The sequence below is a fragment of the Rhamphochromis sp. 'chilingali' genome (assembly GCF_963969265.1).
Source record: "Rhamphochromis sp. 'chilingali' genome assembly, chromosome: 15".
Lineage (NCBI taxonomy): Eukaryota > Metazoa > Chordata > Actinopteri > Cichliformes > Cichlidae > Rhamphochromis > Rhamphochromis sp. 'chilingali'.
The window spans coordinates 4,279,836-4,302,228 of NC_137942.1; the positions used below are offsets into that span (position 1 = coordinate 4,279,836).

General features: G+C 38.9%; 1 protein-coding gene across 1 annotated transcript; it reads left to right on the forward strand.

Annotated features, from left to right (window-relative positions):
• The first annotated feature begins 1,341 nt into the window (after positions 1 to 1,341).
• Positions 1,342 to 22,097, forward strand: grap2a (GRB2 related adaptor protein 2a). Its single transcript, XM_080905898.1, has 8 exons — positions 1,342 to 1,605; positions 8,623 to 8,757; positions 8,836 to 8,927; positions 9,926 to 10,045; positions 14,762 to 14,957; positions 18,069 to 18,158; positions 18,421 to 18,537; positions 20,079 to 22,097. The coding sequence occupies exons 2-8, from the start codon at positions 8,680 to 8,682 to the stop codon at positions 20,256 to 20,258; spliced, it is 873 nt and encodes a 290-aa protein (XP_080762024.1). The 5' UTR covers positions 1,342 to 1,605; positions 8,623 to 8,679; the 3' UTR covers positions 20,259 to 22,097.
• The last annotated feature ends 296 nt before the right edge of the window (positions 22,098 to 22,393 follow it).

A 22,393-nucleotide genomic window follows, 5' to 3' on the forward strand; every position in this document is an offset into this window, starting at 1 on the left:
GTCCAGAAGCCAGTGGATGACAGGTCTTTGGTTTAAACCCTAAATGTCAGCTCAGCATCTTTCTGGGGATCATGTGATGGCGCAGCATTTATAGAGAAGTTTCACTCTCATTGTAAACTCATAGATATTTAGTTTCTGTTCCTGACCATTCCCTTTATCCAATTTTCAAACTTTGAAAAAAAAAAAAGTATGATGAAGAAATTATCAAACCAGTGAGTCATGTCCAGATTTCAGGTTAAGTAATTTAATTTAATTGGGTTGCTAAAAACTAGGGTTCACTTAAGATGCTTGCATATTAGAAGAGATTCATCACAAGATATTTGGCCACTTGGCGAAATAACCGCTGGTGAGACAAAGTGGGTTTGACCTGAGATAGATTTTTCTGTATTTGCAGTTGAGTGACTGAAGTGACTCTCAGTGAGAGTGAAGAGTACCTGTGATTGACGTATAACCTGGTAGTAAATACATTAAAGGGTTACCTTGGCAACTGGAGCCTTCTTTAAAATGCAAATGTGTGGTATGTTTCATAAGTTTGTGTAGTTTATGTAGGTGCTCAAAAAACATAAATGCATACAAACTTTTAAAATAAATAAATAATTGATCCAAATCTTAATGATGCCAAGATTTTCACTGGGAATTTGTGACAGAAGAATAACAGCAAGAGTGAAAGGGAAGGTTTAGAAGAGTTGAAGATGTTAATATTTTCAGTGGGAATGATCAGAAATTAGAACATCAGAGGGACAGCTCAGGTCGGACAGTTTGGAGGCAACTTTGGAGGTTTGGACATGTACACAGGAGGGTAGCGGATATCCTGGATTTTTAAGCTGGAGCTGTTAGACAGGAGGGAAAAGAGAAGACAACAGAGAAGATTCACTGATGTAATTCAATTCAATTTTATTGATACAGTGCCAAATCACAACAGCAGTCGCCTCAAGACTCTTTATATTGTAAATTAAACCCTACAATAATACATACAGAGAAAACCCCAATAATCATATGAGCCCCCTATTAGCAAGCACTTTGGCGAAAGTGGAAGGAAAAAGTCCGTTTTAACAGGAAGAAACCTCCGGCAGAACCAGGCTCAGGGAGGGCGGGGCCATCTGCTGCGACTGGCTGGGGTGAGAGAAGGAAAACGGGGACGTGGTGAAGGAGGCAGATGATCTGCTGTGATAACTACTAAATACTACTACTACTAATAATAATAATAATAGTAACAATAGCTCATTGGTTTAATGTTGGGCTCTAATAAATAATAAAAAACCACACAGAGAGAAGACACGGCGGAACCCGTGGCTTTTATTTTGATAAGGTGGACTGAAGTTGGAGGGAAGGCGTCGCTCTTGGTGCAGCTGCAGCAGCAGAGCGAAGACCGCAGACTGCAGACGAACGCTGAGCGTGTTTATCTTCCGTCCTCAGTCGACTTCATTCACTCTACTGACCCGTCGGGGAAACTTCATTCAGCACAGAAACAGGACTTTAATAAGATTTTTCCTGCATTTAATAAAAGTTTAAAATATGCTGCTGCGCTCAAACTGCGCAGGGAGAAGCGGGCAGGCTTAGAATAAACTCGTCTAAAGTTTGAGTCGACTCCAGAGGGGAGGAAAGGTAAGCCGAACCACAATAAATATCAGAAATATTCAAAGAAAAAGCTGTTTGTTAAAAAGACTCAGGTCAGCTCCTGCTCACTGCTCTTCCTCTTTTTCTCAGTTTCTCACTTCTCCATCTCTCATGTTAGTCGCTGAAAAGCAAAATGTGTCTCTTTTAATTTAATATAGATAGATAGATTCCCGCAAATAAAACCCAACAGCTCGTTCTTTCAGCCTTTTAAATTCAGTTGAATTCATTAATTAAGGCTGAACTCCACTTGAGGCTCTGACATCTTCTGGTTATTCGTCAGTGCCAGTAAACTCATGGCAGATCTTCACGCCTGAAGTAAGAATTTCTCGCATTTTCTGCCTGTTTCTCAGATCTATTTGAATCGGATTGTTTGTTCCCCATTTTGCATGCTTAGAGTACCCCCAGCTTTGGGGAAGTGGTTATAAAAGCTATTGTTGGTGAGAAAAAGAGAGGGCCTGCGTGTACTTAGTTCATAACTGACATTAATTCATCAGACTTGTGAACAGCTGCTTCTGTGGCTGCAGTTGGGTCAGACCTCATGTTAGAGGCCTGTTCCATCTCCTCTAATCGAGCTGTGGTGGTCACATCCTCCTCTGCAAACACTGCATGAAGCCTGTGTTGAAAGAATGAGCATCAGGAGCCACTTTCTATTTGACAAATAGACTAAAAGTGGAATAAATTCTGTTTCTTCAATTGTGGAATGTGAATCCAACAGAACATCCAGATGAAAAATGAAAGGAACAGTTGTTAATTCAGTTATATATGCTGCTATATATAATAATTTTATTTTATTATATTTTATTATATTTTCTTCTACTGTACCATGCTGCTGAGTGACTGCTGCTCGTCAAACACATTTCATTGCAATGTTGACCCTGTGCTAACTTGCATATGACAAATAAAACTGAAACTGAACTGCTTTTTACTATTGGGTCATAAAAGTGGCGTCAGGTGTATTAGGCAATTTTGCATCATGTTCTGCTTTTAAGAAAGCTATTAAAATTCTCATTTTTTAAGTATTAGTTGCTAATTCATCAAAGGAAAACACAGAGGCCCTTTGAAAAGTTAAAAACGGTTAAACAACAAACGTATGAAGCGTTGACAAATGAGAACATTTATAGAGAAGTTGTAATGTAATCACAGTGTTTACAGCTAATTAAACTTCCATAAACTTGATGATGTTTTTTTCCAAATCATTGATCCACCAATCCAACCTTATCCTGTTCCCATTCTGACAATCATACCTCAACTTTGGGTGTCTGCTGATGACAGTTACCATCTGATAGCAGGGTTACATTAATGAGCTGTAGTCCTCACTGGAAACGGGGCTAATATAAAACCGATTTTAGCTCAGTGTGAGTGCTTAGTGAATTTAAATGGTTTTAAATGGTCATGCTAGTTTGGCCTGTCCTTGCTCTCAGTGCCGCTGCGAGAGCACACGGAGTGGAGCAGACAGAGATAACTAAGGTGAAATCATGTCAATCTAGTTATTTTACTGGAAGTGCAATAAAAGTTTCCCAGCAAGCGAAAAATAGTGACTCAGGTCTTTTGTGGTTACGTTTGCGTGTTTGGCAAACATACAAAAAAGGCGGCGTCACGAGCGTGAAGCACCTTGTTACCTGTTAGCTTCCTCAGAGCTTTGTTATGACGTATGATCCAGTTTACCCAGTCAGTACTGGATTAGTATCAAAGCTGCATCCCCAATTTAGACAGGCCCGAGGTGCCACTTTGGAGTGGGAAATTTCACATTTACATTTTATTTATTTTCTAATTTATTTTGAATTTTACTCACGAGCTTCAGATAAACAGATACTGCGCCAAGTGGAAACTAAAATTCAAGCGGTTCAGCTAAAGAGTTTAATCTAAATACGTATATGAATTTTGATGTAAAACATTCATTTATTTAATATAAAAAGCAAAAGAAAGTGACACAAAACAGCTTTTTTGATGTTTTTTTTAGTTTTGGCTCCTAAAAATGATGAAAAAAAAGACTAAAAGCGAGCTTAAATGAACAACTGCTTATACATCTGATGCATCCTGTTACAGGGATCATATTCCTGGGTTAGCTAATAATGCTTCTACACTAGATTTAGTGAACGATTTTAATATTGTTGTGTCTGGTTTTACTTGGAATTTTCCCATTCTGCAGTCCTCTTTGCTTTAACTACCAGTAACGATTGTGCGCTGTGTGCTCTTTCTCTACATGTCTACATATTGAACTCCTTAATATCCACTGGTGCAAATGTTGGGTTAACAAATTCATGTTTTACATTTTGACCCCTTTGAAACACTGATCATGATGTGCGACAGTTTTAAAAATGCGTAAATTGTACTTTAGTGGCATTTTCTGTAAGTAAAAAGGATTTCTGAGCAGCATGTAATTTCTCCCAAGTCGTTTTTATTTACGGGGCACACAACAAGCAATGCTGAGGAAAACCATTATAAATATGAATCAATCTCCCACGTACCTTAAAGGTCCGAAAGTCGTGTTGACCCAACATCTACGCCTGATAAGCTTAAAGCAGCAAATTTCTGCCCTAAAATTTTAGATTATAAAAATGATTTTGTTTGTTTTCCTCGTCACTGAAGATGATTGTGATGACAGTACCCATCAGGATACCTGACAGATCAAAAGCCAGTGATATATTTACCATCCCAGCAAAGTTAAAGCTTTACTTTTTGAAACTTTTAATTCAGAGAAAGATGTCAGTGACTTCTGCACTGCTGGTGAAATCTAAGAAGTTTCAGAGCACCGGTGTGAACTCTTGCATTTGCAAGGGTCGCTGCACAGAGGCAGTTTATGATGCAGGTGCATCAACATGAGAAAGACGCTTCTGAAAGTTGCAGTTGGTTGCTAGTACCACTGAACAAATGCGTGCAGCCTTCTGTTTGCTTTTAGTACTTGGTGGATATGCTGAAAAGGACACTAATTAAGTTCTAAACTAATTCAGGTCAGCAATCGAGTGTTATTTTTAAGCACAACATGCTGGGATTTATCCAGTTTAAGCCTCAGATATGGAAACATTTAATGCTTGTGGCAGCTGGAGGTACTGAGTTTGAGGCTCTGAAATGCTTATTTTTTCCCTCTTTAGCACTAAATAATGTGATTTTTTGGCAAAACATGGCATTTGAAACATTTTTAGGCCACATAAATTCAGACTAATTGAGAAAATAATCCCCAGATGAATCAGTCTCGTAAACCATGACCAAACTGGATACAGCAGAGACGACAACTTTGATGGTCTAAATAAAAGAGTACAGAAATGCTTTTAAGGCATATTTGAAACTGTACTAGCAAACTCTAACCACAAAGCCCTGGCTGCATACTGGTCAGTGTTTCAGCTGTGCAGCACATAACAAGGGGGTTTCCTGAAGCCGCAGCCTGCTTTAAAAACAGCTTGAATTGCACCTGTTATTTATTTTTAATGGACAGTTAGTTTGATTAACTAAAATGAGCCTTCATTAACTTTAATCTTAACTCACCTGGTTTATTCTGTTTAAAAATCCTTTTAACCATTCGTATTAAAAAGATTTTTTTATTTTTTTGTCCAAAATCAGCACGTCAGGTTCATTAAAGCAGCCCACAGTGCCACACCGTCGGTGTTGTTCCGAATATTTCATTAAAACAAAAAATCTGTTTAAGTAGGCAGTATCAAGCTTGTATTTGCAGCAGGAACTACAGAGCAGCAGAGGTACAGTGTTTATATTTATGTGTCCACTTTTTGCTGTTTTTTTAGCCACTTTAAATATTTACCCAATACCAATAATAAAAGAGAAATCTTTCAACTTCAGTCTAAGGAGCTTGGAAAGAAAGCGAGTGGACTTGTTTAAGTTGAAGATGTTTCACCGCTCGTCTGATCTGTGGCTGTGATCAGCTGTCAATCCAAAGGTTTCAACTATTTGTCTGCGAGTTTTACCCATCGCAACTCTTTACTTATTACTGAAAGAAGAGTTTTTCAACTGGTAATTCACAATTTTTAGCAGTTTCAGCTGACAACCTTTGGTTACTGTTGTGTAATCTAAACCCGCACTGATACTGAATACACAATGAGATAGAATAGATTTTAGTTTACTGTTTGCACATTACTGCTTATTCATTACATAGTTTGAATGATTGTGTTGTAGCTACCATTGCAAGATTTAATCTGTTGTTTTTATCCAAATCTTTCAAGGATTGGTCCATAACCTTAAGCTCATCATTTCAGGTCTAAATCTGTGACTTTTTGTTGATGGATGTCAGCTGTTTACCCATATCCTTAAAGGACTTCAGCTTATGTTTCATAGCTTTTAGTTAACCATTTCAATCATTAAAATGGGATTTGCAGTTTTTACTGCTATCCTCGCAGTTATTTGTCTTTTTCAGTTGGCATTTAAGCAGCAAGGCTTGCAAAGATGACTTGTGAGTTGTGACGTAATAAGCTGAGGCTTTTAATCTAAAACAATTCAGATATTTTATAAAAAAGAAATCAATAACAGGGTCTTTAAAATGATGAAAACTAAACAAGGCATTAACTGAACTAACAGACCTGATACAACAACACATGAGAAGAAGTTTAGGGTACTTTTCCATCACTTGCAACTCTTCCTCTTATCTCCTCCCAAGGGTATGAGAGAGAGGAAGAAGTGCGAGAACAGATGAGCCGAAGCTGCCAACTGAGAAATCCTTTGACTTTCAGCTAGTGACACCTTTAATGTTACTTGTGACGTAAATTAATTCCACAAAACTTGTTTTCTTTTCGGATCAAGTAAACCTACAAATAAAATAATACACCGGTACCAGTTCTCTTTTTTTCTGCACTCTTGTTGATTTCAATCATCATTTGCCATTTTTAAAATCTGGGTTATTAGTGCATTCGTTTTATCTGTTGCTATGATTAATTATGCTGTTTCTTTTCTCATACTGTCGTTATCTGATCCACATTATCAAGACTGTGTGACGCATGCGATTCATGTGAAAAATAATCAAAAATTAATGCGGCTTTGTGTGACATCACAGCACTTTGTAGCTCAACAAATGTTTTACTGTTACTTTTTCAGTTACGTCGTAACGGTTTGCATATTCTGTTACGTGCATACATCACTGAGAAATGTGTCACGTGACTCCTCAGCTACCACCCAAGTACAGGACCCCCGCCTCCCTTGTTTCACAATTTCCATGTCTAACCGTTATGTGTTGTGTAATAAAACTATTATAATATGACGCTGTGCGCTGTGCTCTGCGATACGACTAATTAAATATTCAATATTTTAACTGTTAATCTGTGATTTATATTTAGCTGTTAATTTGTCATTTTTAATGCAACACAATTCAACTGTTAATCCATGACTTTAACCAAATGTTTGTATAGTGTCCTTGGATTTTTGAAAGGTGCTATACGAATCTGTTATTATCCTTCTTATTACCATCCTGTGTTTTGAATTAACTGATGAATCTGTCTGATTAATTCAGCAGTTAATCCCTGATTTTTACTGGGATGCTTTAGCTGTTCCATGACGTTCTGTTGAGTAAATCAACTGCTAATCCGGGATTTTGATATGGCTAATTAAGATGTTAAGCCCTGTTTAGTTTTTGTCTAATTCATATATTAATCACAACTTTTAGGTAAATAATTCAGCTTTTAGTCCTGGATTGTTATCTGACTATTTTGGCTGTTAATCCTTGACTTCAAAATAACTAATTCAGCATTTAATCCAACAATTGTACTTTTTTTAAATTCCTTACTTTAGCTACACTTTTTCGTCACTTTTAGCTGACTACTTAACATGTTAATTCCTGTTTTTTATCAGCCAAATGTAGTTGGCAGTCTTCGGCTTTCATTGGATTACTTTAGCTGTTAATCCAAGGATTTACAATGATTAATCTAGTAAACTTTAAACTGTTTATTCACTGTTTTAGCTACACCGTTTTGGGTGTTGCTTCAGGTTACCTAGCTCCTATATATTGGCTTTTACATACTTCCCTGGCACCTGCAAAAGTACCGCTGGCCTGGGATAACTAGTCTAATTAACAGGAACTAAAGTTTTTTACATCTGAATTTGAGTCAGGTTTCAGACATCTGTTCATTATTAAAGATAAAAACCATTATAAGGGTTAAAGTTAATTTTAAGTCTGTGTGTGGTTTAACAGGTGGCATTTGTTTGCTAGGTTAATATCAGCATCGGGTGTTATGCAGCTCTGTGTCTCTTGTCAGAACTGTGTAAGGTTGCAAAGTGCTCTACAGCTGCAACGATAGAGCCAGCTTTTTCACGAAAGCTTACCACATCCTTCACTTTGTAACCACAAACAAGTGAAGGTTTTATTCACGTTGGTGGGAAAATAAAATAACCAGCTGTGATGATAACTGCTGTCATGGGATTCAGATCCTTAACATTAGATCCACGTTTTAGAGCTCCTTCGTTGGAGAATTGCATTTTCTCGAATACTGCGTCGACCCCTGTCTTCTCATCCTTTCTGTATACGTTTAAATAAACTGCAGGGAATGGAGAAGTGGCGTCTGTGTCTCTCCATAATGTAAAAATGGACGACAAATGAAGTTTTCCAGTTCCTGTTTACTCCTTGCATGTCATTCCCTTGTCCTTCCTTTCCATGTCCTATAAATTACGAGCTGTGTATAAGTATACCAGAGCCCAAGATGGTGATTTCAAATGTCTCATAAGAAATATTGAGTTCATTAGCACAAAAGGCTAAAAATACCTCAGCACTACAAGACTGAATGGTTGGTTCCAGGCAGAGGGTGCACACTGAAACCTATTAGAAAATAAAATACGTATCATTAGAGTTTCTGTTGTAGTCCAAACATAAGTATATGGTGATGGAAGCATAATAACTAACATTTACATTTACAACAGCTTGAGCTCTTGTGGCTTCCGACAGACACAAACCACACTATCAGTTTAAATAAAATGCTGTTGTCTGGTTTGCATGTTCAAGTTTCACTGCTGTCAGCTGTATTTTTACAACCTGTAAATCATAACTTGTGTTGGTGTTTGTCTTCATCCCTGCAGAAAAAGCCCTTTGCCACTTCTCCTTCACGTTCTTCTAAACCTCCCTGAAACTTCTCAATGGAAGCCTCAGGAAAGTATGACTTTATCGCAACAGAGGACGAGGAGCTCAGCTTCAGAAAGGGTGATTTACTAAAGGTCAGTATATGATTAGATAATGAAGGCATGTTTTCCATTTCCTCCAGCTTGACACGTTTTGTTTTTGCTTTTGAACAGATTATAAACGTTGAAGGTGATTGGTGTAAGGCGGAGATGAATGGACGGGAAGGATTTGTACCACATAACTACATCGATTTCCAGATTCCGGGGTAAGAGAGGGACCTACAGCCTTGAACTACAAACAGATATCTTTTGAAAATCCAATGGATGTGTAAAAATCATTTCTTTGTGGGGGTCTTGAACTGAGGCGTGAGCTGCAAATTGACTCACGATGCCAATGCTTTTACCCTTTGAGTGGAAAATCTTCAGTGTGTGCGCACTGACACGAAACAACAGAGGCGGAGCGAGGGGCCTGGTGGACAAGAAGTGAAAATACGGTTAAAATCAGTGTCGAGAAACACAAATTAATTCAGTTAAGTTTCATAATTTTTGCGCAAACTGCTGTGAGAGCTTGTGGTAGGGTTAGACTTGGGTTCACATCAACTCTTGTACGAAATGTTTGGCTTAACCCAGGGAAATTTATTCTTACAGGATAGTTTAGGCCAAACGGCGTGTAAAAGACTGCTGTAGCTCAGGTGGTAGAGCAGGTCATCGGAAGGTTGGTGGTTCAATTCCTGGCTTCCCCTAGTCTGCATGCCAAATATCCTTGGGCAAGATACTAACCCCAAATTGCTCTCCGATGCATCCATCGGAGTATGAATGTGTGTGAATGTTAGCTATGAAGCACTTAGAAAAATGTGCTTGTGCGAATGGGTGAATGCACAAGTTGTGTAAAGCGCTTTGAGTGCTCAGATGAGTAGAAAAGCGCTATATAAGAACCAGTCCATTTACCATTTGAAAGGTTTTGTTGTTTGTGAAACAATGGCTGATTGGCTAAAACAGAGCATAACTCTAACTCGGGCAAACATAAAAAAGCAGCAGTATAAACAAACCACAAGATTTAAGCAATTTTAGCTTTTTTATTGTTGTGAGTGAGACATTGAGCCTCAGTGGGATTACAGGTATGAATAAAGGGTAAATAAAAACGACTAAAGCAACATTGGTTCATTCTTGGTTTTAAACTTTTGTAACGATTCCTGGCCGCTTTGTGCACGAGTGTGAGTGACTTAATTTAGATAACCAGCAGCATTGTGGCCTCTGTGTGCAGGTGGTTTAAGGAGGACGCCAGTCGCAGTGCTGCAGAGGACATACTCAAGTCCAAAACTGTCGGGGAGTTTCTGATCCGAGGGTGCCAAACCTCCCTGGGGGATTTCTCCATTTCTGTCAAGTGAGTAAAGCAATGGGAAGTCTTAAAGTTTGGCTCACAGCTATATTTATGCTGAAGCTAAATGCGTACTTTAGCGTGCCTACGTGCTGATGTTCAGCATGTTTAACTATGCTTAGTCAACATCTGGTTTGACAGTTAAAGGGGAAGTAAATTATAGAATATTACCGAGTCACTTATTCTGTTTGTTCAGCTCTTTGACAGCATGCTAGGCATATTAGTACGTCAGTGTCTTCAACCAGCATCAAACTGGATATCCATTCTTTTAGTTCATAAAACAGTAAAGAAATATTTTTACATTTGTTTCGCATATAGACCAGACGGGGCTAGATCCAGATCCAGAACCAAATGGTGTTGTTTTTCAAGAACTCATCACATAACCTGATGTTTTAGCTTCTTTTTCTTTAAAAATGTAAACTGAACGTCTTTGAATTTGGATAAAATGAGACAATCGAAAACATCACTTTGGATTTCTGATTACCTTTCTGCTCTTCTTTGACATTTACTTGATTTTTAATGATTAATTCAAGAAAAAATTACTAGTTGCACCATGTAATGTGTTATAAAAATTGTGCTATAAAAACCAATCACAAAGTTTTTCATTTGGCTCAGCGGTGAAAGTCTGCTGGTGTCTCGTATTGACCGGTTTTATGTGTCATGTAAACGAAGGGAAGATGCTAAAGTTTCGTTTATGTTATGTTTCTACCAAGCGGCTGGCTCCAAGTGAGAGTCAATCTCCCAATACTGTTAAATGATAACTTAACAGCACACCTTCTAAATATGGTCTAAGAAACTAACATTGTAAAAACCGTAACTCAAAATAATATGTCCAGAAACCTGTGGGTGATGATGCTGTCTATTTTATTAATAGTTTATGGTTTCAAGCTAAACTTCCAGCTCTGTGTGCTGTTTGAGTGTCACGTGAATGGACAGTGGTAGAGACCAGTTTCACTCTCATTCAAAACTGCCGAATCTTGGGTTTCAGTTGAAACCAAACTTCCTTTTTCCAACTTTGGTAACTAATAAACACCAAGATTTTGCAATGGATGGCACCAGCCACAACACCGAGGGTTTGTTTGACCACACTGTCATTAAAAACAGATGCGTATTCACTGTGTAAAGAAGATTTATATAGGGACTTGCAAATACTTCGGATCTTAAAGTGTTACAGCGACCTATCCCACAACCCCCACTGCTCCTGGTAACCATTTTGGTTTGAACCATAACCGGCTATACACTTTCAAAACTGTCTCTTTGGTCCAACTACAGTTCCCATGAAACAGGCCAATCGGATTAATATAAAAGTACGTTATATCTGCATTATTTCTCCCAGCCAGCAGAGGGAGACTCGTCTGTTTGCGAAAAGACGAGCTAATGAAAAAAATAACCATACTTGTCACTTGAACTGTAACTCCAGTGAACATGGTTCATGGTCTCAGTTGCTAGTTTCAGGTCTTATTTAATACTTAAGTCTTATTTCAATACAATATGAGGTTAATTTTGTAGCTTAACCTCATAAATCAGAATAACACACACAAATAAAACAGAGTATCATTTAGAGCTGTGCTTTATGTGCATCCAACATAGACATAGCACCACAAGTGTCAAAATGAAATAAATACATAAACAAACAGTTAATTAAAAGTGTAATTAATTAATTGTGGATTTATTTAGTCAAAATCCTATTCACTGTGGTTAATATGGTACTGCATGCTGTGCTGCATGCATTTATTTATCTTTAACTGCAGCACCAAAGTCAGTGGGCGGGACTAAAGCTGCTCTAGTCAAAGCCTTGCTTTGCTTTTGGTCAGTGTTTGTTTCATACTAAGTATAAAGAGTTTGAGTTTTCATACTTGCTCGTTCCTGCGTGACAAGTACAGTCAGGACTGGAGGACAGCTCAGAGTGAGACGGCAGGTTGATAACATCTGACACTTGGCGACACTTGTGCACAGCTTCACTGAGTACTTTACCGCCTTTTTACGCCTCAGCCATAAAAGCCTGATGGCGTATTGTCGTCACCCTGCTGGGTGGGCGGGTAGCCAGCTAGGCGACATGGACACCAGAGTTTGTGAATGCGATAACTGGAGATTAAAGCGACTGATACCATCGGTGTATCTACTGAAAACCTGAGTTCGAATCTCAGTGACCTCGACCTCAAGGTGAGAGGTCAGAGGGGAAGTTTTCTGAAAATGTAAACACAGTTGATATTTGGATTAAGAATTAATTTAATTAATTTAATTAATTCATTATGTATTTAAAACATTTTTTATTTACAGTTTTAATGAAATAATATTTTGGTGATGTATTTACTTATTTCATTTTGGCACTTTTGAGGCTGCACAGTTATTCATGTGAGGCTGCTGTATAGTTTTTCCAGCATAAAATGACACACAAAATCTATGTACTTCATTTATGTCAGGGGTGAGGAACTCCAGGCCTCGAGGGCCGGTGTCCTGCAGGTTTTAGACGCATCTTTGATTCAACACAGCTAATTTTAAATAGCTAAGCTACCTCCTCAACAGGTCTTGAAGTTCTCCAGAGGCCTGATAAGTAACTAATCATCTGATAAAGGTGTGTTGACCCAGGGTGAGATCTAAAACCTGCAGGACACTGGCACTTGATGCCTGCAGTTGGACACCCCTGGTCTGTGCACTCCGTAGACCAAAAAAAACAGTCAAGAAAATCATCAAATTGACATTTAGATTGTTTGAATTATTTTAATGTGCTTGTGCTTAAGAAAATAATTAGGTTGTTTTTAAACTGGAAGTGTGATAACATCTACTAAAAGATCAGTTAGAGTTCCCTAATATTTTGGCGTTGCAGTGTCACGCCCTCTGAGCTCTTTCCTCCTTCGCTGGAGGTTCTTATTTTTTATCACCAAAGGCAGCTGCAGAATAAACAAGCGAGGCAGAGGTGAAGTCAGTTTATCCTCTCGTGTCCGCTGTCTGTCAGACCACCAGCGCAGATGATTCCTTTTAGCGCTCTGATTACAGGATCCGCCGGGACAGTTTGAAAGACTGTCGTGCCGTATGTTATTTATAACACCCGTGCAAAATATCTCCAGTCCTAAATGGTTTCAAGACTCGTGTATTTTAATTTTTCAGTAACCAGTAACAGGTGCTGTCTTTTAGTATGTCCATGGGTTTTTAATGTTGTGGTCAGAGGTTTACATACACTCGTGCTCGGGCATCAATGTCTTGGTGATTTGGGGCTTTTAATGATTTCTTTGAACTGTTCGTTTTCCAGGTTGGAATAACTGTACCGGAAACATCTTTATTAACTGTAATAAATGTGATTTGGGTGCACAAGTTTAAGTTTATTGTTGATTTTCTCCAATCCACACAGACTCAAAAGTATACTTACAGGGACATTCAGCCACACTAATGTTTGGTTTAATCTCATTTAGCAAGTTGCACCTCGACCAGACTCTTTTCGTAGCTTCTGGCATAATTATTTCTGGATATTTGACCATTGTTCTTCGAAGAATTGAAAGAGTTTCTTCAAATTTGTTCCAAAACCAGTTTAAATGTGTGTCTGGGATCATTGTTCTCTTGGAGCACTCAATCTTGCCCACGTTTTAACTGTATAGTAGTTAAGTTCATTATTACATCCATGTTGTGCAATGTACCATTGGCATTAAATTAGCACCAGAGCATGATGCTAACACCACCGTGCCTCAGCTTTAGTCATCCAAACATAATTTGGAAAGAAACTGAAGTTTAGGGGACTTCAGCTGTAGATCTCTGTATGACCTCTGTATAGTTGGGTGGTAGTTTTACACTATAAATTGGCTGCTTCCTGGGTGTTGGCTGAATTTTTGTTGTCATTTGCTCGAAGCAACACATCACAAGCACTGTACATACAGTACCGTATGATTCATAGTGATGAAAACTCTGGTCACACTTTAAATAAATAATATCCACACTTCAAGTGCTCTTAGGCCTGTTATGTGCCTTGAGTAGATTTACTTTTTTTACACTATATAAATTGACCCAGTTATGTGCTGAGGGAGTTTTTGTTTGATGTTGTAGTTTTGTGCATCGACCAGCAGAGGACAATCCAGATAAGGAGAGAGGAACCAGTGGGATGAAGGAAACAGGGAGTCGTCTGTTATGTAGATGTTCTTGCGCACTCCCTTTAGAAAAGAATGAGAAGCAGAAAAAAACCTCAAGAAATTAAACAAATTTCAACTCCTTCTTTCAGGGCACTGTTTTATAAGAGCTTCTGACCAGGATTAGTACATCAAGGTTTTCTCTCTATAATAAAGGGCCACGAAAGACTCTGTTTACTCAATTTTATTTCAGTTAACATCATTTACACAATCACACATTTGTTTCAATTTGGAAGTCTGATATGATCAAGGAGAGACCTTTCAGCCTTTGTCTCTAATCCAGTTTTAAGACCTGATTTACTTCAGTTTGGTCTTTGCTGCATATAAATCTGGACAGAAGTAGATGTGATGGATGCGATTCGTCAAATTAGTGTAAAAGTATAGCCAGACTGAAGCTGTATGAGGGGCGAAAAACTGATGTTTTAATGGATTGGCTTTATATAGCGCTTTTCAAGGCACTCAAAGCGCTTTACAAAGCGGTTAGTTCTGACCCTGAAATGTTATCCACATAGTGTTGTGTAATTAAAAATGACCTTTTGTCATTTAGTAGTTATTTAGTCTGTGGGCCATGGATAGTAAAGATGTAATCTTTATCTCTTCTCCTCAGACATGAGAATGACGTCCAGCACTTCAGAGTGATGAGGGACAACAAAGGCCAGTACTTCCTGTGGCAGGAGAAGTTCACCTCCCTCAACAAGCTGGTGGAGTTCTACAAAACCAACACCATCTCTAAAAGCAGGGTGATTTACCTCAACGATGGCAGCCTCAACGACAGCAAAGGGTTCCCCTCCCCATCCCAGCCGGTAACGCCTCGAGCATATCTACAGAAATCAAAACCTGATTATAAATTTTACATTTTGCAGCAAACATACAGTAATGTGTCACACAGAGATAATGGGATAAATGATGTGACAGTTTCTGTGGTATTGCAGAAGGTCAAACCACATTTCAGGTGTCAGGCAAAAAGATGACGTGTTAAATTTCAGTGTAATGAGAATTTTTTTTCTAGTCATACTGAGAACATTTTTAACAAAGACTATTTGAAGCCAGCTCTGCAAAATCAGGGAAAATTAGTCTTTAATAGACTGAAAACATGACTGATAACTGATAAAACCGATAACCCATGATGATGATCTAAATGCCAAACACTCCAACGATGACATTTTCCAAAAGAACATTTTTACATGTTGATTGCAGAGAAGCTTTTGAACTCTTCTATTAAACCTCTTGACCTTTAGAAGAACTCCTGGTGAAGTCCTGGTGCAAGATGGACAACGATAACCTAGCATGCTTTTGTTTTTCGATGGTAGGATAAGTTGGAAAAACCTAAAAACGAAACTGTGCAGACAGAGCTCTACACACATGGGTCCCCAACTGGCTTCAAATCATAGACTGTGTATAAAACATGATGACACATGAAGGTTACAGAGCTGACATTTAGAAATCTCAGCGTTAGTGTGCTGGATGCGGTCATGCTCGTTTTTTGGAGCCAGAGGTTTCTATATTTGGACATATGAGTTTGTTATGCTAGCAAATTGGACTCAGAGGTACCTGCTAATTGTGTTAAGGCTAATAAAATATGAGCTAATTGTGCTAAGGCAAATAAAATATGAGAATTTCTCTTGTCCTAACTGAGCCTCACATTATTTCCTGTAGAAATGTTCCAAAAGGCAACGACACCATACTGTAGCTCGGCAGCTATAGCTAATTTTAAACACTAACTACCTTTGAATGCACAGTTGGTATCATGGAGAAACTATCCACAAAGACCAAAACTGTTTTATTGACCACTCTGTAAAATGTTTATTTCTTCTAAAGCTGGACTTGTTGACATGGGACTCTATGGGGACCCACATTTGGGGGCAGCCTTAACTGGCCATTAGAGGAATTGCAGTTTTGATGCACAGACTTCATAGTTGCGCTCTAGAATTTGCTGCTTTGGTTCAAGCCTCTTTCTTAACCACTTAAGCCACTGTGTTAGGTGTGAAACTGAGACTGAATCAGAGATATAAATGTGCTCAGTTTCACAATGCCTCCCTCCCTATTATTAATAGAGGCCTGTTAATGTTGAAGAGATGCTGTAAAAGTGAGGCACCTGAATGTGAACGAACATGCGAGGAGGATTATCTGAAGCCACTGAAAAAAGCAGAATGATCACTTTATCACTAAAGCTAAGCTGTAGGAAAGCTGTAATGTTTTAAGCCTGTTCAGGCAGAGAGCGAGCAGGAAATACATGAAAATAATAGAGTATGTTTTTAGTTTATGATTAACTGATAAAAAGCAGAACTGTGACCAGTTGCCCCCCTTGACTGATCATGTAAAAGAGTGTGAAGAGGAAATGAAAGCTAAGAAGGTGGTTTAATGTGAGCACATCAAAGTGATGGAGGGAAACTGTAAAAATCCTGAGAAACTAAAAGCGCCACGCAAACGTCTACGTGTCTTATTCGAGTCTTTGAATTCTGCGTCTTTCTGTTGGTAGAGGTTTTTTTTTTTAAATACGAAAATATGTGGACATACACATTTCCGAGTCCTGGGTTGGACGCCGTCAAACATTTCGCTGCATGTTGACATGATAGCATCACACAGCTGCTGCACATTTGTCAGCTGTGCATCCATGATGCAAATCTTTAGTTCCATCACATCCCAAAGGTGCTCGATTAGACTTTGAGATGATTTGAGCTTTAGCGCGTTACCCTGCAGGAAGCAGCCATCAGAAGACGGGTAGGCTGTGGTCACAAAGGGATGGACAGGGTCAGCAAAATACTCAAGAGGACTGTGGTGTTTAAACGATGCTCAGTTGGTACCAAGGGGCCCAAAAGTGTGCCATAAAAATCATCATCACCACCAGCCTGAACCCTTGATACGAGGCAGGATGGATCCATGCTTTCAGGTTTGACCCTACCATCAGGATATTGCAGCAGAAATCAGAACTCATTCGACCGGGCACAGTTTTTCTTTAAGTGTCAAATGTTGGTGAGTCCATGTAAATCGTAGCCTTAGTTTCGTGTTTTTGGCTGACAGCAGCGGCGTGCAGTGATGTGGTCTTCTGCAGCTAAATCCCAACTGTTTCAAGGTTTGCAGTGTTTTGCATTCAGAGATGCTTTTCTGCATAAATTTGTTATGAGTGGTGATTTTAATTGCTGTTGTCTTTCTGTCAGCTTGAATCAGTCTGGTCATTCCTCTCTGACCTCTGACATCAACAAACTATATTCTGATGCTCTGTTTGAACCTCAGCAGGTTGTCTACATGCACTTGTTGCCATGTGATTGGCTCATTAGATATTTGTGTTATAAAGCAGTTAAGGAAGTTTATCTAATAAAGAATGATACATTTTGGACAAAAATTACGCATTACACATACAACAACAGTTGCCCTGATGCAAGTGTTGTTGTGATTTGGTGCCAAATAAATAAAAGTGAATTGAGTTGAACTGAAAGGGAAACCAAAAAATGTTAGCTGGATGTTAGTTTAACCTTTGGTAATAAGTTCTTCATTGATCACCCACTCACGTCTACACTGAAAGCTCAGTAATGTTGGGTCCTACGATGAAGGAAACCGATGAGATCAATAAATTTTGGGATACTTTTGAGAATGTAATGCACTTGTTTGTGTTTTACTTTGAAAACAATCACATTTGAAAGCAGCTCATGGTAAAACTGGGCGTTCTGGTTGTAAGAACTTGTTAATTTGTATTTATGATGTTCCATGAAGGTATAAAGATGCACTTTTCTGCTTCAGTCTATTTTAGGAGCTTAAACGCAGACCCATATTACATTACCTGCGGTTGTTCTTGTTTTGAAGTCTCTTTCACTGTAAAAATCAATCATGCATAAGATGAAAAAAGTTAGATTTCTGAACATAAATAGAAATAAAAACTGCATCTTATCTTCTTCCTGTCGGCTTCCTTCCTGCAGGTGAAGAGGGGGAGTTTGCCTGAGCAACGTACAACACCAGCTTTCAATACGGCTCCACGCCGATCTTCAGACCAGAGTACCAGCTCGATGGTATGAGCTACAGCTTTTCTTCCTCTCAGCTCTGAAGTCTCTGATAGCAAATAATGTGCAAAGGTTTTAGCCACAAAGATAACAATAGGTTCAGAACTTTAAACCAAGTGCAGGAAACAGAAAAGCAAAATCTAATTTGCCTTTAAAGAGTCGAGACCAAGCTATTTTAGGCGGGGGTGGTCGTAACGTTTCGGCTCATTGTTCTGTGTTGTACAATAAGCAAAAGCAGGAACGTAACGTGTGTGTTGCTCTCTGCTTTAAGGGCAGAAGACCCGAGCTGGAGGCGCGAGCGCATACGATCGGCCACACAGGAAGAAACAGTCCTTCTACTTCGGCTCAGCCTCTGAGACGCACCTCTGAAACCTTGCCTCTGCCTCAGGTCAGCCCCGCCACGCTTTGATGCTTACTGGCTGTGGTAAACACAGGAAACTGTAGACCAGCTAACATCATGTTGATACACTGCGTTCAGCCGGGTGACATCAGCGTTTATTCTAAACTTCCAATAAGACAACATGAAACGAACTAGATCACAGCTTTAAGATTTTAATAAAAATAATGACTGCTAGGAACACATATCTCAGTACTCGGAATAAATGGTGACAAATATAAACAGTTGTGTGAAAAACTGAGCTTGCAGAGCCATCTTTAGCAGCAGCGACTTGAATTGTTGTTTTCGGTATAACTTTATCGGTCTCTCACATCGCTGCGGAGAAAATTAAGCCCACTCGTCTTTACAGAGTTGCTTCAGTTCATTGAGGTTTGCAGGCATTCATTTATGCACAGCTTCTCCTGTAAGGTTGCACCACATTTCAGTCAGGGGGAGGTCTGGACTTTGACTTTGACTGGGCGGTTGCAGCACCTCGGTTCTTCTCTTTCAGCTATTCACACAGCCGTGTCATTGCGTGACTCAGTTTGAGCCAAGCTTTAGCTATCAGGCAGCATCACATTTGACTTGAGGATACTTCAGAGGAGATGTTTGTGCCGATAACGTGTTTGGTTTTGTGCATCATGGTCAAACATCTCCACTTTAGCCTTATCTGTACAATGGATGTCTTGTTGTTTGTTCAAATATAACTTTGCAAACTTAAGCCATGGTGCCATGAAAAGTCTTTCTTCTGGCATCCCTTCCAAACAATCCACACTTGTTCAGTCTTTTTCTAATTGTGCTGTTGTGAACTTTGACCTTTAATATGCTAATTGATACATGTAAAGTCTAAGATGTAGCCTCTTGGGCTCTTAGCTGTTTCTCTGAGCACTGCTGACCTCAGGGGGAAGTCCGTGCACACACCTGCATATTTCAGACCAGCAGCCAAAATCTCTGCTTTCTTTGAAGTGTTGTGCTTCGCCAATGATCAGTAAATCAGGAGCGTTTGATTAGCCGCTCCTGGCAGCCACTTACCCCCTTAAATCCTGTGCAGTCGTTGTGAATGTACTCTGCTTTGTCCTGAGAAAATGTTCTTTTTCAGAACTGCCTTTACACAGAAGTGAAAAACACGTTTAAGCTCTATTAAAAACTGCAGTCAAATCAATTTACACCCACTCAAAGTGTCGCAGTCTGAAGCCACACTTTGCTTATTTTTGAATAACAAACTTTGAGTATCGGTATCCGGATATATCATAGTTTCAATAAACTGCACTGTCTGAGATGTAGAGGAACAGAAACAGAAGTATTTGGCAGTCTGGATGTTTGATCTGTTTTCTGGTAATTCAGTGGAAAATGTTTTTAAAAAGTGCATTTTGGGTAAACTTTAAAGGCTCATGTCACTGTATGGGATGTGTGGCTGCTAAAGACAAGTTACAGAATATGACTTTTTAGCTAATGTTAAAATGCAGAAGTCACAAAAAGCAGTCCAGTAAAGGACTCTCACAGCTACAGCTGTGTCTGTCAGGTATTGATCACTGTTTGGTTTCCATCTGCAGAGACCATCCACGCTGCAGGTGAGGGCACTCTACAAATTCACCGCAGAGGAAGACGACGAGCTCGAATTTTCCGCCGGCGACATCATCGACGTGCTGGATAACTCCGATGCGTCGTGGTGGAAAGGCAGGCTGAGAGGATCGACTGGGCTGTTTCCCGCAAACTACACAGAGCAGCTGTAAGGAAACGCCACAGGCGATGATTTTAAAACGCCTGCGTGCGTTCAGACTCGATCTGCGGCTGCGTCAGCTCTTGATGGGTTTCTGAACGTGAACCAGCAGGCTTCTGTATGTGCTGCGTGTCAGCCTCCTACCAGAGGACTGGGGCAGTGCAGCTTTATTTACAAAGGAGCAGAGACACCTGCAGGAACTTCCTACAGCTCCCACATGTTCACCTGGCACACAGGAAATGCTGCAAATGATGCCTGAGGATGTTGTTTGTATCATGACGTGTCAGTAAGCATGTTGTCTGAATGCTTGCTGGCCAGGCTGCTGATGAATGGACTGTCTGCTCACTTTTGACACATTTTTATCAAAAAATGTTATTGACTTTTTAAATAAACTTTTTTTTATCACCACCTTCATGTTTAAATGATGCTCACTCATAACGAGGGCTTTCTGTGGGGTTTTTATCTTATCACATTTTACCTGTGATATTCCTGATATTCATTTGGGTATTTCTATCGTTTTAAAGGTGAGTTTTTATTTATTTTATGTAAAATTTAATGTTTTATTCTTGGAGTTGGTCTCTGCATGATTCACAAATCAAAATAATCTTTATTTTTTATCTCTTACTGGGCTTTGGTGCAGCTACCAGCCCTGAAATGAGCCATTTTAACTCCTCCCCCTTTAAAGATACATTTTTGTATTTTTTGTATTGTATTAAACTCTCACCACTAGTGGGCAGTGTTTTACTAGAAAGTTTTTAATGAATCACATTTAACCAACATTAATAACGTCACATATCGTTTTAGAGTCGTAGTAAAAATTATAAAAATGATTTGCACATCCATTTAAACTAGGCCGTGTAAGACCCAAGTGTAACGTCAATACAAAATAAATAAAATGCCGTTGTTAAGAATAATATAAAAAAAAACTAAAAATGTGAAAGTTAACAGAACAAAACTGAGGTTCAGAATATTAAAGATGCAGTAAAACCTATAATTACATTTATAAGGCCCTGCTGTATAACCGAGTCTTTAACGATAAAAAGAAGAAAAGACTAATCGAGCGAACAATATTCCTTGTGAATCACATATCTACAAAAAGCTAACATAGCAAACATAACCTGTTGCTGCATTTTTTTATCGTTAATTTCCCAGACTCTGTGCTGGCGGCGACAAAAGTCGCTTCCCGAGTCCTTCAGCTGTGGTTTAAATAGCTGTTCTACAACGTCTTCCTCTCCGTCAGTATTTCCTCTTCCTCTTATGGCTGACTGGATGCTACAATCACCCACTGTACCTCTTGTGGTTCAAATTTGCAAATGCACTGTTTACAGTTTGAGCACACATTCACACCAGCGCTTTTTTCACACATTTACACAGTTCGACATGCAGACAGCCCTACAATATTTAACTTTAGTCGATTTGTCTTCAGCACAGTACAAACACGATATGGAAATCATGACCGAGGTTGTTTCTTTAAATTTTTTTGGCTGTTTTAATTAATTTCGAAAGCTTTAAATGTGTTTTAAACACAGGAAGTTACATTCAGTTGCTTTTAAGGCTTCACTTTAAGCTAACTTTCTTCTGATTGGTTGTCTCTCGCAAACAAGTGGGTTTGCAAGCAGGTGGGTGGGGCTTTGGTGCTCACAGCCAGAGATGAAAAAGTTCATATTCACAAGGTTAATGTGAACATGAACCAATGGAAGACAAAACCTGACAGAAAATAATAGAAATCATGGCAGATGTACTTGAATTATTGTCCACCTGCTTAACGTTAACCAAAACTCCAGAAGTACACTCATATGGAACAGATATATATCAATCTTATAAAGTTTTTATCTGTCTTGTATGAAACTTGTATGAAAAGCATACAAGAGTGAAAACACATATAAGATCCCTTGAAAAATTATATAATGAAACTTGAATGTTTTGTATACTTACTAAAAAAAAAATATGAAAGTAATGAGAAAGTGGCCACTTTCATGAGTAAATCATATGTTTTTACTATTTCTTTTCCATATGGGCAGTTAAGGAGAGTTGCCCTTCAAAATAAAATCCCTATTAAAGACAAAGAAATTGCACTCGTTTTACTTTTTTGATGCAAGGAACAAAGAACTCATTTAAAACTTCCCCACTGACTTTGAGACTTCTGGA